The sequence below is a fragment of the Vanellus vanellus genome (assembly GCF_965231255.1).
Source record: "Vanellus vanellus genome assembly, chromosome: 2".
In the NCBI taxonomy this organism is placed as follows: Eukaryota; Metazoa; Chordata; class Aves; order Charadriiformes; family Charadriidae; genus Vanellus; species Vanellus vanellus.
Window position 1 is genome coordinate 89,081,535 of NC_138906.1, and position 17,323 is coordinate 89,098,857.

General features: G+C 37.0%; 1 protein-coding gene across 1 annotated transcript in view; it reads left to right on the top strand.

Annotated features, from left to right (window-relative positions):
- Nucleotides 1-17,323, top strand: part of DNAH5 (dynein axonemal heavy chain 5) — a gene marked incomplete at both ends in the record, with an annotated part of 140,940 nt that overhangs the window by 23,529 nt on the left and 100,088 nt on the right. Inside the window, 11 exons of the mRNA XM_082499404.1 lie at nucleotides 590-675; nucleotides 1,441-1,762; nucleotides 6,067-6,273; nucleotides 7,917-8,088; nucleotides 9,370-9,515; nucleotides 11,697-11,856; nucleotides 12,356-12,598; nucleotides 13,390-13,580; nucleotides 13,668-13,767; nucleotides 15,149-15,285; nucleotides 16,777-16,978. Coding sequence (XP_082355530.1) covers nucleotides 590-675; nucleotides 1,441-1,762; nucleotides 6,067-6,273; nucleotides 7,917-8,088; nucleotides 9,370-9,515; nucleotides 11,697-11,856; nucleotides 12,356-12,598; nucleotides 13,390-13,580; nucleotides 13,668-13,767; nucleotides 15,149-15,285; nucleotides 16,777-16,978 — 1,966 coding nt within the window. The remainder of the gene's footprint in view (nucleotides 1-589; nucleotides 676-1,440; nucleotides 1,763-6,066; nucleotides 6,274-7,916; nucleotides 8,089-9,369; nucleotides 9,516-11,696; nucleotides 11,857-12,355; nucleotides 12,599-13,389; nucleotides 13,581-13,667; nucleotides 13,768-15,148; nucleotides 15,286-16,776; nucleotides 16,979-17,323) is intronic.

Genomic DNA, 17,323 nt, shown 5'->3' on the forward strand with positions numbered 1-17,323 from the left:
GCACTTTAAAGCTTACATTTATTATCTAACTTTCAGGCCAGATTCATGGAATAGGCCAGGAAGGGCCTTGTGGGCCTCCAACAAAAGTATTTTTTATTACTATACTTTATTTGGAAGTTATGCTAGCAAGAATAACACAAAAATGGATTCTTTCATTGGATGAGTGGGAGCATAGCACAAATAAGTCAGATAATTAACTTTCCCATAGTTCTGAAGTCACAAGTTGGTGGAAGGAAAAGTAGAAGAAAAAAAGTAAAATAAATGCTTGGCTGGCTTTGGCTGCCAAAGAGGTAAGCAAGCATTCTTTGAGGGCTCTCAGCATGGTGGATCATTTGAGGATACAATTGCTTTTGTTGATTGTACAGCTACAGTGGGAACTTGGAAAGAGAATGCCTTGAAAGGTGGTTGTATTTTGTTTAATTCTTGAGGGAGGAAGAAAGGGAAAATTGATACTTATTGAGAATAGTTTCATATAAACAAATTATGTTCTAGTATAGTGCATGATGAATTCTCTCAAATAATACCTGGCATATTTGAGGTGTGTGCTTTTATGTAGTTCTCTGCTGTAGAATTATTTGCTCTCCTTCAGGATCAATTAAGGATTTTCATGGACTTCACCTTTGAAAATACTCTGAACACTGAAAGAGCACTGAGTATGTTGAAGAAATTTGAAAGGTACTATGTCTTATCTAGATTGCTAGAATTCTGCCAGGCAATGGAAATAACATTTCGAGGGTGGTGGGAAGGGGGAAGCAGAGCAGAATGCATCTCCTTAAGTACAAACAAAAAACAACCCAACCTCCTCTCACTCAACTGTTCAGCTCTGTTAAGGGATGTCTTCTCAGCAGTGTGGGTGAATGAAACCCATATTTTTTTGTATCGCTAAATGCAAAATATAAATGGAATTTGAACTTCATCTTTCAAAATTAACATAAGTACAGTAATACTTGATGGCTTTTAGCATGTTTGCCTTAGATTTGTCCTTGAACAAGGGCATAAATTTGTTACCACAGTGCAGTTAGGAGAGAATAAAACACTTGTATTAGGAAACAATGACATTTTTCTACTAAATTCGCGTTGTTGCAAAGCAGCCTCCATCTTTATTGCATCAGTTTTCTTATAATATTCTGTTTAATGGAGTAGACTGCTAGAGGTGGATTGGTTAGAGTTTGCTGCACATAATTTTAGCTCAGTGTTTGAAAACAGTGACAAAACAGAAAATGTGTAGGCTTACTTGGAAACTTTTATCATCTGGTCTAAATCTTGGTTGCTTGGAATCAGGTTGTGACAGCATTTGTTCAAGCTTTGGTGAAAACTCTGCTGCTAAAATAGTTATTTTCTAAAGAATGCAAAGGAATCTGGAACGACTGTATTTTCCAACAATGCATCAGAAGAATTTCAGAAGTATTGAAGGAATTTTTTTAATGATTATTTTTGCAGATTGCAAATCCCGAATCTTGGCATTGATGAAAAGTATCAGAAAGTACTTCAAAACTATGGTCATGACATAGAAACAGTCTGCAAGATCTACACTAAGCAGAAGCACGACCCTCCACTGGCTCGTAATCTGCCTCCGATAGCTGGTAAGATCTTGTGGGCACGCCACCTATTCCACAGGATCCAGGAGCCCATGGAGTCTTTCCAGCAGCACCCGGCTGTTCTGCAAACACCAGATGGGAAGCGCATAATCCGCAACTACAACAAAGTAGCAAAAGTTCTTATGGAATTTGAAGTGATCTACCACAGGGGATGGCTTCAACAGGTAAAACAGTTGATTTTGATTAGGATATTTCTTTAAGAAAAAAAGTGGAGCATTTTTGTTCGTAGTAAACTAATAACATCTAGCATTACAGACCACGCTGGATTCCTGTGGTTTCAGGCCTCAGTCAAACACTGGGTTACAGCAGTCTCAAGTTACAGGAATCGGTGGTTAATAGCAGTGGTCAGGTATGCTAAGCTGTAGACTTTAGGATGCCTCTTAAGTGAGGGATGGAATAAGAAATGGTAGTCTATAAGAAAGTGTTTCTATTAATAAACAGTGCCTGTACTGCCTGTAGCTGAATTTAGGAGCAATTGAAAGACCTTTATTATAACTAAGAAGTTATAATGAAAAATATTTATTATGAAAATATATAACGAAGATTATAGTTGTAGTCTTATCTGCCCCTCTGTCTCTGCCTTATCCTACTGACTCTGTTGCAAGAAGATCATGTGTGGGGAGAGGAGTTTTGTCAGCTGGTTAGCTTGAGGTAAAAGCAAACACAGATGTTTCCTCTGGTCTGGACAGTATGAATTTGGTTTTTGAGTGATAATCCATGGGTACACTCTGAGTGAATGTACACATAAAAAGCATCCAGTCTCAACAGATAGAGCTTCCTGTAGAATTAATAGCATTCTCAGTGCACAAGTGTGTCTTGGGCCTGTTGTGGCACTTAGCTGCCTAACGGGCTTAACCCACACAGCCACTTGGTTGCTTCTCCCTGCCCATCCACAGTGGGATAGGGAAGAGGAAAGGAAAAGTACAGGTGAGAAAACTTGTGGGTCGAGATAAAAGGTTGTTTAGTTAGTGAAGGAGAAGTGGAGGAAGAGAGAAAGAAAACAAATGTTCCAAAGGCAATCGCTCATCACCTCTCATGGGCAGACCAATGTCCAGCCAGTTCCAGAGCAAAAGATGGCTAACTCCCTCAACCCCTACCTCTCCCTTTTTGTTGCTGAGCATGATGTTATATGGCATGGAATATAATTTGGCTATTTCAGGACATTTGCCTGGCTTTGTCCCCTCCCAACCTCTTGTTCAGACACCCCTCCCCCCCCCCTCCTCCCCAATCTGTCCATGGCAGTGGGCAGAGTGAGAAACAGAGAAGGCCTTGGTGCTATGCAAGCATTGTTCAGCGATAACTAAAACATTAGTGTGTTATCAGCATTGTTTTGATCTGAATCAGAAAAATCTGAAACACACAACCATAGAAGCTGCTATGAAGAAAATTAACTCCATCCCAGCCAGACCCAATACAAAGTCATTTCACTCTACAAATTTCTACTATCCTATTGGCGTATTTTCTACCACCAGTTTCTTTGTTGCCTTGTCAAAGAGCGTGTTGTAGAAAAATCGGCCTCAGCCTCTCAAATCTCAAAAAGAACGATCAGAATCTCCAGATGACTGTTTTGAAGGTTGTGGCACAATTAGCAATGCATCTGCCTCTTGTTCTTGGAGCTCAGCCACAACTTTTGTACAATGTGAAAATCTCTGATGCTGATAAACGTCAGTCTTCTCAAAGCCAATCCTGAGACCAGAGGTTCCTGCTGTCTCTTGTCCAGTCTGAATATACTAAGATTTCCTAACTCTTCCTTCCCCTTCACGCTTGAATTTACCATGAAGGTTTAAAGGATTATCAGATTTGATTGTCTGATACTATAACTTGGAGTGTTTGTGTCAATTTCATATACTAAAACAGGAGAAGTGACTACAATATCAGAGATTGTATAATATGCTGTATTCAGACTGCCTTGGCTCTGGTGCTGGATATATGTTACTGATGATTAATCTGGTGTCGACAGCAAGTTGGGAATCAAGGAACCCGAATAATATTACTTCAACTGTTCTTTCATTGTAGATTATGTTTCAGGTACATCAGACCTAAGTTTGGCACTATTGACCTCTGTATCATCTCAGGATGTATTGACCTCTGGTCATCCTCCCAGGCATTAATAAAAATTGCCATTATTGTACTTAGAAACGTCTTAACTTCAAGTCCTTGTTCTCATAACTTGAGAAGCCTATCTTTGATTTCATGTGCTCTTCACAGAGAGGTGGTATGGTATGTGTATCCCTCATGTTTTATGGAAGAGGGATTGTGATGCTTCAGGAGGCCTTTGGTGTTTGTTTGGTGCTTCTGCCTTGGGCTCATTTTCTGTTTTGATGCCAGTACTGTGCTCGATACCTGCATGGCTCCAAATATACTGACGATAGCTTTCACTGAATTGTACCTGCTGCTGATACCATGTCCTTGCCTGGGCACTTTTAAGATCTATTCTCTGTCCCAGCTATAAAGACTAAGAAAGCTGTATGCTTCTTGTGGGACTACATCTGTCTTATTTGGCTAGATGATCTAGTGATCAGATTTTCAGACATGTACTGCGCCTTGACGGAGCAGTCGAGTACATTCTCCTTTGATCTTTTACAAAATGACTGTAACATCCAAGGCATCTCCCCTGAATTGGTGCCTTTCTCTGTGAAGTCCCAGTGATCTGTGATCTGATTCTGATCTGTGCTAGAAGTAAGAGTCTGGTTTCTCCTACAGCAGAGTCAAATTTCACTTGGCAGCCATAAACTTGCTGAGCCGGCTCCAACCTTGTACTCGTTAGGTGGGAACAAAGGGAGGTGGATTTGAACAGAATTTCAAGTTTTTGAAACGAGCACACGTCTTGAAAATACATGAAAAGTATATCCACTTTAGCATCAATGCACTTGTCTACCAGATACGGGAAAAAACCGTAACTACTGTTCAGCGGTCTCTTCTGTCTTCTTGAGGCAACAACAATGCAGACTGATGTCGACATGAGTATCACAGAACACAAGGTGGAGCTCCTGCTCTACTACTGAACAAAAGAAAAACGAGAGCGGGGCAAATGCCCTGTGCGGAATATAAACGCAACAGAAATAGGGCTGTAGCTCCTCCTGCTTTTAATTCTTCCATACAGTGGAAATAGTTATATTGAGCGGCACTTTCTGATATTTCTGAACTTTTTTTTTTTTCCTCTTTTGCCTGTTTGTTACTGGATGATTACCACTTCATTTATCCAATTTTTTAAATAGCACAAGATTTAAAGCTATTATTTTTGTGCTGTAGCCAATGATGTTCAACTTGGACACACTAAAATGACAAAATACTAGGAAGTGGGAAAGTTACTGTAATTCTATGGCAGTGTAAGATTTGCAGCTTCAATGTACCCCTAAAGAGTGCAGTAAGATTTTCTGGTGAAATTTGCAGAAAAAAATTCAGCTCCTATTTAAGGTAGCTGTGCTGAGTGGCTTTGACGCTAGTGGATAGAGCATGACAACTTCAGTGAGAAAACTTGATTAGATGATTTCTTGAAAAATGCTGTGTAAAATGTCATGTAATACATGATACAGATGAAGCAAGCAGTATAGTCAGCTATATTTTAGACGTGGCAAGAGGGTGCAAATTTTCAGTGTAGTTATGAAACTATTGCTTAAAAACAAGTTCCATCTCAATGTCATGGGATACATGAAATTTGGGAAGTGAATAAAGAACAATAAAATTATGTCAGCAAAAGGGCAACTGAAAATAGGAATAGAAGCAGTATTTCATGGAATAAAAATTTCCGTACCTAAGGCACGACTTCTTCCTGGTATCAGCCAAATTTTCCATGTGTGGTGGTCTTATGAATACTCTCCCTTCTCATCACATGGAGTCCAAATGGTATTCTAATATTCAAATAAGGTAGTTAAACCCATAGTGTGATTAGGCTTCCCTTTTAAGAATTAAAAATGTCTATAATGAAGATTTTAGTATTTTTTAAAAGTTTCCCAAAGGTTGGATATAATTGGGAGTTCCATTAAGACTGGAGCGTGGTATATCTGTTAGATAGTAGAAAACAAGTGAAAGGGGAAATGAGGAAAAGTTTATTCAAAAGATATCTGAAGAAGTTGTCCAAGAATAATTTAGTCCATCAAGGAGGTTGTGTGCAGCCTTATTGCAGGATATGCAATAAGTTTTAAGGAAATGAGAGTTCAGGTTTAAGAAGTTCAAAGTAAGAAAGTTTATGGCTCTGCTTTTGATGTTGGACTGTGGAATGCAGGTTGTGATATCCAAGAACCAACAGAAGAATGTCTGCCAGGCAAAGGACAGTTAATTTGATTGTTAAGCATGTGGGTATATGCAGATTGTGTTAATAAAGTTGCATTTTTGATTCCTACCATATCAATCTTTATTGTTGGCAATACCCGATTTTAGTACCTGCTAAAGTGATATTTATGTCCAAAACAAAGTATTTTGTTGTACTGGCTTGACTGATCAGGAATGATGACTTTGTTTCCTGCAGATTGAATTAACTGAAGGAGGACTTCAGGCATCACTCTTGGTAAAAGCTCCAGAAACAGGAGAATTATTTGTGAATTTTGACCCTCAAATATTAACTTTAATCAGAGAAACAGATTGCATGGCTCACATGTGCCTTGAAATCCCACCATTTGCAAGTATTATTCAACAGAAGAGAGACTGGTATAAGAAGATTGTCAACAATTTGCACGTGGGTTTATTTTAGTTCTTTTATGTATGTGTAGTGTACATTAAGATGTCTAGGTTCTATGTATATGGAAGAGAAAAAATGAAGATCAGCCATCGTGCGTAAAGAAAACCTTGGCAAATGTATTTTTTATCTTTATGACTGTCTTGAGGCACTTTTTAAAAGAACTTGTTGGCTTTGTATTTTCTGTGAAGTCACTTCAAAGATGCATGGGTTTAGGGAAGCTCTGCAGAGCTTGGGAAAGAGATGGGGAGGAAAGGAGGGTTACAAGATGCCTTGCTCTGTTGCCTGCTTTCTAAATGATAATCAATTTAGCTCTCATCCGATAATGGTGGCAACATCGGATACAATTGGTTTTGAGAGGACAGCTGGGAGGGAGGAACAGGTGGTATGCCTTTAAAAAGTGTAGAGCACCCAGCAAGTAGCAGCATGGTTCCTGCACCAGTGTTTCACCCAGATGTCTGTAGCGTAGTTTAAAAAAAGGGAAGTTAAAACTTCCCTTTCTCTCATCTGTTAAATCCTTTGGATCATTTTGTCTACCTATGAACATACAAGGTTCTTAATGACTCAGAATGAGGATTCAAAGATAGGTGTCCAGAAAACTACAGCTTCAAAGGGCTACTTGATTCTGAAATGAGAAAGATGAAGTTATATTAAGTCATAGAGCTATTGCAAGGATTGTTTTTTGCAAAACCTTTTGAAACTAGATCAGCAGGTTAAAGATGCACTAGAAACCAAATACACTATTAAAGTTCTGGTAAGGCTGGTCTAATAAAGCTGCTGAAAAGTTCGCTTAGATGTGTTTTATTCCTTGGGCTTTTTGTCTCCTGGAGCGTCCATTTAGAGCCTTAAATTTGCAAACCTTTGTCTATCTATGTTGTGGTTTAACCCTGGTAGGCAGCTGCTTGCTTACTCCCCCCAGTGGGATGGGGGAGAGAATCCGAAGGTTAAAAGTGCAAGAACATGTGGGTTGAGATAAAAACAATTTAATAGGGGAAGCAAAATCTGCATGCGCGTGCAAAGCAAAGTAAAGAATTAATTTACTTTATTGACAGGCTGGTGTTTAGCCATCTCCAGGAAGGCCAGGCTACTTGGGAAGAGAAATGCCACAGCTCTGAATGTCCCCCTTCCTTCTTCTTCCCCCAGCTTTTCTTTTTGAGTATGATGCCGTAGGTATGGAATATCCCTTTGGTCAGTTGGGGTAGCTGTCCCGGCTGTGCTTTCTCCCAGCTTCTTGTGTGTCCCCAGCATACTTACTGCCGGGGCAGTGTGAGAAGCAGAAAAGGCCTCAATGCTGTATGAGCACTGTTCAGCAATAGCCAAAATGTGGGTGTGTTATTAATGCTGTTTTGGTCACAAATCTAAAACATGGCGCCACGTAAGCCACTATGAAAAATATTAACTCCATCCAACCAAAACCAGATGAATTTCCATGTGAAGCAGTACTTGTGTTGTTATGAAGAGCAACAAATAGTGAACTTTGCCAAAAATAATGAAAACATTTCCCAAAGAGTTTATTATTGTTTCTTAAGAATTTCAGTGATGTACATCCAGAGGAATTTTCTTAATTTATGATAAGTATGTGTATGTGAAGAGGTTCAAATCAGTGTATATTAACTAATGCCTTAATTCTATGTTTATTTCAGATGATGCTGACAGAATATAAAAGAATTAAACAGAAGATACAACGACCTATTGAACAACTGATGGCTCCTTGGTTAGCAAATGTAGATGATGTTATCCAGCCAGGTCTAATGTTACTGACCTGGACATCCTTGAATATTGAGAAATATATTAATACAGTTTTTTACAAGCTAGGTAAGTCATTTGCCTCCTTCCATTAACTTCTGTGTGATTTTTTTCTATACAAATGCAAGCTATATTATTAAACTTACTATCCTATGTGATTTACACTTAATTAGCTTATACATGAAATAAATCAGAATTTTTATTTATCCTGTACTTCATGAAACCTCTGCTTTATAACAACACCTTCTTTTTGTCTCACATATTTGTCAAATTTTTACTAGTACGAATGGGATGGCAGTTAGGGTTAAACCAAGCATAAAGCAGTGTGCAAAAGGTCCTGTGTATTCTGAATTCAAAGAATGATAGCTCCTTTTTTAAAAAGCTCCTAGGTTTCAGACTTTTCCTAATCTTGCCTTTTGTTTCAATAATGGACAAAACAAGTTCTCAGGGAATAATATCTCGACTGAGTTGGCACTGTCACTGCTCAATAGCTTTTCATATTAAACATTTTTTTAACGTCATTCTCCTTAAAATTAATGCAAACACATCTTGGGCAACAGATTTAGAAAACAGATGAGCTTGTAGTCTGTCAAAAGATTATCACAAGATTGCACTGAGATGTGTATTGTTTCTGAAGATACCAAGTTCCTTTTGCTTCAGCTTAATTACTACATCAAACATAGATTTTGTTTTTGAAATGATGTAAGTTGTTATAGTGGGAATTTTCTCTAGTTGAAATGGCAAATTAAAATACATTTTGGATGCTAACCTGACATTACACTCAATTTAATTTTGAATAATACAAGTAGTTTAAGTCTGGAACAGGCACCTTGCTGCTACTTCAATTTCAGCATTGAAAGCAAATTGCTACTAAACTGTGAAAATTCTAGTGATTGTTTTCCGTTAACTATTATTTGGCTTCTAACATTTTTTTGAAGGATAGACATTTCATTTGTCAAAAGTTTCTGTTGCTGGCAGGTTCTCCAAGTGGTAATGAGTTCAAGCGATAGGAGGAGAAGTATTCCTGGACCTCATTTGAATTTTAATGTCTTTGTGTTTGAAATGCATATACTTTAAGCTCATGTTATATATATTTATAATGTTTTGTCTATTATCTTTTAAGATATGCATAGCATATGCTAGATGAGCATATGTTATGCAAAGTAATTATGATTTGAATGGTGAACCTTGCTATAAAGGTTTAGATGTTTGAAGTAAGCTGGTTAAGGAGTAGAATTCATATAAAATTGAATATGATATTTCGTTGAGGTAAAATTTTAAGCAGGACTCTGCAAAGATTACTGTTTCAAACTTTTAAGCTTGTCTTGAATCTTCTTTTTGCTTCAAAAGCTGGGCTGGAGTTATTACTTGATCGAGTGAATGACTTGGTTGAATTTCGTATCGATGCTGTCCTTCAAGAAATGAGTAGAGTGCCACTCTGTAAGTTGCCAGAAGATGAACCACTGAGCTGTGAGGAATTTCTCCAAAAGACTAAGGTTGTTAGATAGAATTTTAATAAATAAGAGTTAAATGACTTTTAAATGAGGTAGTTTCCTCTTTTTATGAGGTAAAAACAGTGCAGAATTAATGAAGCGTGCATGGGAAACTGAAGTAAGGAAATCCCCAGTTGCTTGGCTGGAACCTTAAAAAGGAACAAAGATGCCAAATGCAAAGAGGTCTGAGCCGAGATGTTCTTTTCTGAGCTTATTAATGTCAAGCCAACTACTGTATATTTCTTTTATGATTTGGTATCATTCAACTTAAATGTTTTTCCTCTGTGATAGTATCTTTTTTATCATTGTTGCTTGTTAGTACCTTTAAATAAGGGAATTGCCCATCTGATGCTTGTGAATAGCTCCATAACAAGTGCGCTGGTTGCCTGGGAGAGCAAATAGGATAGAAATGGTTGGGTAGGAGGATGTAATATTTTTCTTAATCTCAAGCTCTCCTGAGTTGGTAATGGGATGTGCAAAATATACTCAGAAGTATGTGGGTGAAGGTATTCTGGGAAGAGTCCCTTCCTTCACTCCATCAAAATACTTTTATGTTGAAGAGGATTAACTGCAAGCATGTAAGTTGTTAGTCAGTTAGAAAGCTGATTAAGCTAGTAATAAAATTGAATGACAGAATGATTTTTATGAGGCAATAGTGAGATATTCTGGCATTTTAGGGTATAACATCTAACTTGTGTTTTCTTCTGAAATAAACTTTGCTTTGAAAAAGATTGTAGAAGATCATATAGATAATTCCCATCCCTGGCCTCTTGTAGCAATAAATACTACTAATGAAAGGTTTGTTTCTCTTAGCGTACTTAACTTTCTGGCCTTTCCTCTTTTGTCCCTTGTAACAGATCTCCTCGTTAAATACAAAGTAAAACTTCAAATAATGTTTTATGGAATGAACGGTATTTTATAAGCCTCACAATCCGTATTTTTTTTTGTTGTTGATTCTGCTGCTGCTTTCCTCATAGGGCTAGTACTAAAACATGTATTCACTAAAGTAAAAATATGTGAGAGTGAGCACAAAAAATTTCTCAGCACCGTGTGATTATTGATACTGCTTAATGCTGATCTTCTGCAAGAAAGCTACATAGCAATCACAACACCAAAACAGCCAATCAGTTTGAGTTAGCAGAGTAAGTGGTATGCTAACTCCAGTCATGGGTACAATGAAAATGGTAACAGCATTTGTAAGCTTATTGTAGTTTTTAATTAGAAGGGGCTAGAAATAAGTTCTGTCACCAAACAGGTGTCTTTAATTTTCTAAAGAAACTGCTGCAACAAAAATAGTTATACCGTGGAAAAAAACCCCAGAGTACTTTGTTTAGTAGTTGCTGTGATACTGCAAATCAGATCTGGCTTCTCTCTCAACTAGACTGAATCATTAGGAAGATCAAAGATTGTGTCTTAAAATTTGGAAATGACTGAATCTTGCTAATGGATGAATTTTTCCAATTACTGATTTTAAATTAAACAGAGGTAGCCAGGTTTGATTAAGCTTAAATAAATAGGAGATAACAAAGCAGAAAAAGTTAAAAGGCAATTGTTAAAAATTATAGTTAGCTAAAGCATACTTGATAAATTTTGCCACAAGTATTACAGAAAAAAACTGCACAATAATATATTTCAGAATTTTATTAAATCTCATTCTTTGACTCCTTCTCCCCCTAGTTAATAATTTTCATGTTTATTCCAGTCATAAATGCACCTTTTGATAGACTATATCTCCTATGTAGCTATAAATGGGAAATATGATTGGCTAATATTCCTTATGGCACAGCCAAGTAATGTAGAATGGCAATGATTAAAAGAAAGGTTAAATCTTCCATGGTCTACACTGGAAAGTCAAGATAATTAAGAAACATTGGCTTTTGGGAGCCCTTTAATGGAAGTTTATAGGCTTTATAAACTTTGATTCATAATATTTTAACTATGGATGAGTCATGTGATTTAGGAAACAAGGCACAGCAATTTTGAAAGACATTGATGGTGGCTTGTTTGGCATAACAAAGAATCCAACACTAAATAGTTTGGAACAAACCAATGTAAAAGTTATGTTGTGTGTTGACCTTGTTTTTCACAAATCTGAGGCCTTGACATTTGTGTTAATAAAGCCTGCTATGACGGTGAAATAGACACGAGAACTGGGAAGATAACATACGTTTGCTTTGGTAACAGGAGCTCTGTATAAAAGGTTCTCGGACTTTACATTTAAAAAGCTCACTGGTGGAAGAAGCTGCTCATGAGCTGATTAACATGTTACTCGACACTGAGGTACTGGTCAGAAAAGAAGATAAGTCAGTTGTACCCACTGGTGAAATAAAGGGAGAAAATACAGGTAAAAAGACTGTATTGTAGCTCTGTGCTTACATTTCTTCTGCATGCTGATAGTATGTGTTGGGGGATACTGTTGCTGAGCTGACTGAAGTATCAATCAGTATCTAATGTCTAAAGACTTTGATTTGAATTTGCCTGGATAACAGTTAATCTAATAATCATCTATGTTCTACAAAATAGGTCAATATTATCAGTCTAATTGCACGTTGAAATGTTAATGCCATAGGAGTAGCTACTTACAAGCCTTGGTTGATTGCTGAACTTCCTAGAGAAAGAATATAAGAAATATCTAAATTTTGGTGATAATCATGCCAGTTTGTACTGAGTAGAGAAGGTGGATAGGAGTAAAAGGACTGTTATATTGAGGTACATATAACAAATGAGTATAATCTGCACTTCTCTAAAATTTAGCTGTATTGCACATACCTGTGGAGGTGTTGCTTTATTGTCTTTTCAAGTTCCTTAAGTCAATTTAACTAACTAGATTTATGATGTTTTAGCAAAAGAAGAGGAAAGAAGAGCAAAAAGCTTGACTTCCTCCCACAATTCCAGTGAGATATGGCCTGGACTGTCTTCTCCAGCAAAGAGGAAGAGAAAGGATTTAGAAATGTTAGAGGAAGAAGCCAATGAACTGCTTTCCTACTTCAATCATTGTAATATTGACGCCCTTTTGAAAGTCACTCGAAAAACTCTGGAGACCATACGGAAGCGCATTCATGCATCTTCCATGATCAACTTCTTAGGTGGCCATATTGCAGTACTTTGCTTTCTTAGCCTATAAAAAGAAATATGTGAACGTAGTATCCCAGAACTATATGTAAAAGAGGGGAAAATAAGGGGAGTTTGAATAAGCTGTCTTGTTAAGAGACAATTGATAAAATTTCCAAAGGAATTGTTTTTCCTATGAGAGTAGGAATGTGTCATTGTGATGCTGTTTCTCTTAGGACTGATTGTACTGTTCTGAAGCTCGATATTATATTTGGAGCTGGACTTGATAAGCGGTTACCTGTTTGACCTTGGGTTTTACATAAAACTGGATGAAAAAAACAATAGAGAAAGAGATGTGTTCTCTTTCTCTTACTAATTGCCTTCAGATCTTTTTATTCATTATGACGGACCATTCTTTTGAAATGTTTTCTTGTTACATACTTTTAAGAATCAAAAATAAGTGCATTTGTATTTGGTCTCTATAACATGTAAGGCATATAACATTATGAGATTTTGTGCCCAATTTAATATGCTGACTGGGAGTTCGAGCCAGCTAACAAAATTTTCTGCTAAATAGAGTTTAGCTGCACATAACAAGTTGAACAGGAGCTTAATTGAGAGAAATATCATGACACAGTTTCACTTGTGCTGCTGTAGACTTTATCAATACACATTGTAAATGACTCGGGAATCTTTTTCTCCTTAAGAAATTACACTCAGTGCTTAATGCTAGGATATATATTTTGGTTTATTATCATTACAATGGCTAGTTTGATGTCTTGAAAAAAAATGTGAACCACCTTTTCTTTTTTTGTCTTTCATTTAGAAAATCACAATGCTTCTGAGCAGAAAAAAAGTGCTCATCCTATAATTAGGACTAGTGTCAACCTATCTATCCCTAATATCATCATGACACCCTCTTTGGATGAGGTACAGCAGATGCTTAACAAAGCTGTAGATAGTATTTTGAAAGTAATGAAGGGAGTTGGACAGTGGAGTAAGGAGAGAATATCCAAGGTTTGTATCTTTAACAGCCTTACTTAAAACAAAACTAATGTTTCAAGATTGCGGCAAATAGAAAATGAAATTTTATTTCTTTCCTAGAAGAAAATGTTAGAGAAAAAAGTGGCTGTGTTGCGGTGTGAAAGCAGAGACAGTGATTCTGATGATGGTATGAAAGAGACTGGAAAGAAAAACATCCACGGTAATGATAAACTCTGACATTGCTCAATTTGAACGTTAGGTAGATGTGACTTATACAGTATGTGTTAAAGGATACTGCATATGAAATGCATTGAAAGCAGTAGAGAAGACTTCATAAACTACCTTGAAGAAGAAATAGGATGAAATAACAATGCCAGAGCTTCCCTCTGTGGTTAGAAACCAGGCTTGCCTGAAAATACTTATCCTTGTGTGGATGTGAGTAAGGGGATTTTTTGTGCTTCTCAGAGTGTTGTACTGCTTTGGGTTCTACCTGCAGCATTTGAAAAGCTGTTAGGGTACCAGCTTGGGCACCGCAGTAGAAATGTTGAATGAGTTTGGAAAACAATTATAGTCACTATCACTACACAAAAGTTTTTTTCATCATTTGCCAGTGTGGTTTGTAACTTGCCATGTTCAAATGGCATCTTAAAACTTGTGCTGAAATTCTGTAAAGAAGGGTAAACAAAACCTGGTATTGAATAGAAACGTCTATATAGATTGCAGTATTGGTGGAGAGAGAATTGTGTAGAGGATTGAACAGACTAAAATTTCTAAAAGTAACTTTAACTTAATCTGTTTTGTGATCAGACGTGGATTTAAGTTATTGAAGGCATCCATTCAAGGAAATTTAAGATTGTATCTTTGGTTGCTGAGTTTTTCTTGTCTGAAATGGTTTACAATCAAACCAAATTAATTGTTCTACTTTGTACCAGAGGTACTTCAAAAATACATTGAGCCTTTTTAGGTTAGCTCCCTCTTATACACCTAAAACGTAGGGAAGTAATACTTGAACTGGTTAAGAAATTAAATTGTTCTTTTAAAACTAAGAGTTTCCCTTGCTTGAGATGAAATAAGGAATGATGGTAAGTTCAATATTGTGAGTATTTCCAAATTAATGGACTTTCCTTTTATCTTTTTTACCTTTTGAGGACTGGCTACGATCATCTTGGATTTAATGTTAATTTGTATTCCAAATTGGCAGTTGTGGTCTACCTCACATTATTTCAGAAAATAAAAATATTTATGGATTTGCTCAGTGCTGACATATCAGTAAATCACTTAGGTGAAGTGTACAGGATAAACCTTGGGGAGGGGTGAGAGAAAAGGAAAGATTATATTTGAAAGATTGGAGTGGAACTTGTTCCAAATTTGACAGAGTACCTAGATGAAGCAGGTTTCCTAAAATGGACAGGTTTATGAATTTGTGGCAATTATATTGCCCACCTAGACTTCTAGTTGCCTTTTTTGGTTAATAAGAACATTAACTTTAAAATGCATGCTTACTGAAAAATAGGTCATTAGTTTTGGTCTATAGGAATTTGCTTGGCCTAAACAATATTTCTGTCCTAAAACTGCTTTTGTATTTGACTCTGCCTTTATAGATAGTGTGTCAGATGCGGAATCACTCAGTTTGTCTGATCCAGTGCAAAGCCAGAACTACTTCAAGATTGTTTCAGAGAACAAAGACATTATTAAATTAGTATCTTTACTCAGCACTGCTATTAACTCTACAAAAAGGGTAAGACAATCGAGATGTTAATTTAATATCACTATCCAAGGGATATTAACGTATTACTTTTAATATCCTTGGGCAATAAGGGTAGGCATTTAAAGCAGGAATTAAACATATAAATGAAAAAGTGTAGGATGGTGGATGGAAAACACGACTGCAAATTTGAAAATATGCTTTGAAAGTGTAACATGGGTTAGGTGTCCTCTGCTCAAAAATTTATGAGGTTTTGAATGTTATGTGAAGTAAAACTTAAGTCTGATTAAAAGCATACCTCCAATTGGTAAAACATCATAAAAAACTCTAGGTATGGTTGTGTGTTGTTAATATAGAACTGGTAGTAATTTACAAGTGTGTTAAATACAGTTTTATTCACATAGGAATTCTTATGAAGCCAGCATGACTCCCGGCCCATTATGAAGAGTTTATGAAAGTTTTTGGAAGGAAACTAGCTGTCAGCTTGGCATTTGTAAATACTGCATAGGATTTGCTACTGGAGGTTAGGAGATAGTTAAGGGATATGCATTATTTCTTTGCCCTTTTCTTATTCCACGCACTCTCTAGTAAACTGTAGGGATTGAACTGCTATTTCTTTGGGGAAATCTGCATCAGTTCCTCCTGGGGCCAGTCCAGCCTTACAATGAAGCCTTGCCCGGTGGAAGTTTTCAACTCAAAGCCTCGTAACTTCAGTGGTACTAAGGCATAACTAGCACAATGACATACAGGCTTGTGCTGAAGACTAAGGTGCAGTTGATAATGGTGGATAGTTATCTGGGTATTTTCACAGTATTTTGTAATTAGAAACTTTTATCATTTAGCCAGGTTTAAATGCCTGCAAGCATTATGTTTATCATAAGTCATGATGTGGATTATCTCTCGTAGCAGTCACCTCTGATTTACTTTTTTAATCAGCTGAAGTGATGATGATTTAACTTTGTCTGACGTTTTCCTGAACTCCTGAGAACCAGAAAGATAATTCTGTTGCACACTCCTTAAATGATATTCAAATAAAAGATACCTGAATTGACTTTAGAATTTAAATTTGCCCCCCCCCCAATGTCATACATGTAAAAAAAGTTGTCTCATGACATCGTTATCCAAGAACGAATTGAGTTACTGCTGTTCTTGTTATGTTGGGCCCTGGAACTCATGTTTCAAGTGGTAGGGAAGAACAAGTGTACTCTATCCTACTCTTAAAGGAGTATTTTACTTCCCACTGCTTCCTAGGATTTTATTGACTGAAGAATCACTTCATTGGAAAATACTGTAACTGATGTGACAAATTGAATGTGATTAGCATACAGTTCCTGGCAAGGTTTGTGATTGCTAATGGAACTTGCTTTAGTATAAATTTACCAGCAGCCTTCTGTTTAGTGAGGTGATGCAACCTCCTCCACTATGGAATTCTTAATGTATTCTAATGAGCAGATGCTAAGAAATTGTATTGATGCTATACACATAATGCTTAGAAACTTTCTTTGAACCTCTAATGTGTTTCAGGAAGTTCTTGAAGCTTTGGAGAGTTTTAATTGTTACCACCATATATGGCAGAGAGACAAGGAGGAAACCATTGACAAATTAATGCTGGGAAACCCATTACTCTCTGAATTTGAATCTGAAATTCTGCATTTCCAAGGCTTGGAGCTGAATATCGATTCAGAGCCTGAATACATCTGCGTGGGAGCTATTGCACTGTATACTGGTAGAGAGAAGCTTTCCACTTCTCTTTAGACATGTACTTTCTGACTCCTGTGGGAAGGAGAGATGGTGCTTAGTTTTGAATGGGTGAACTAGGTTAAAGATGGAAAGGAGAAAGAGAGAGAATGGCTGTTTCCTGTTTTAATTGTAAAGGCATGCAAACAAAACACTAACAGCTCGTTTGTTAGGGGTGTGTGGGACAGAAAAGTGTATAATGATATGCAAACAAGATGAGAAGTGTGGCATCCAGCATCATCTTTGCAGGAGGAAAGATGGTATATTCTGAGAGAACTAGGAGGAAAACAATCCTGAATTGCAAGCAATCCTATAAACCACTCAAAGGTGTCAA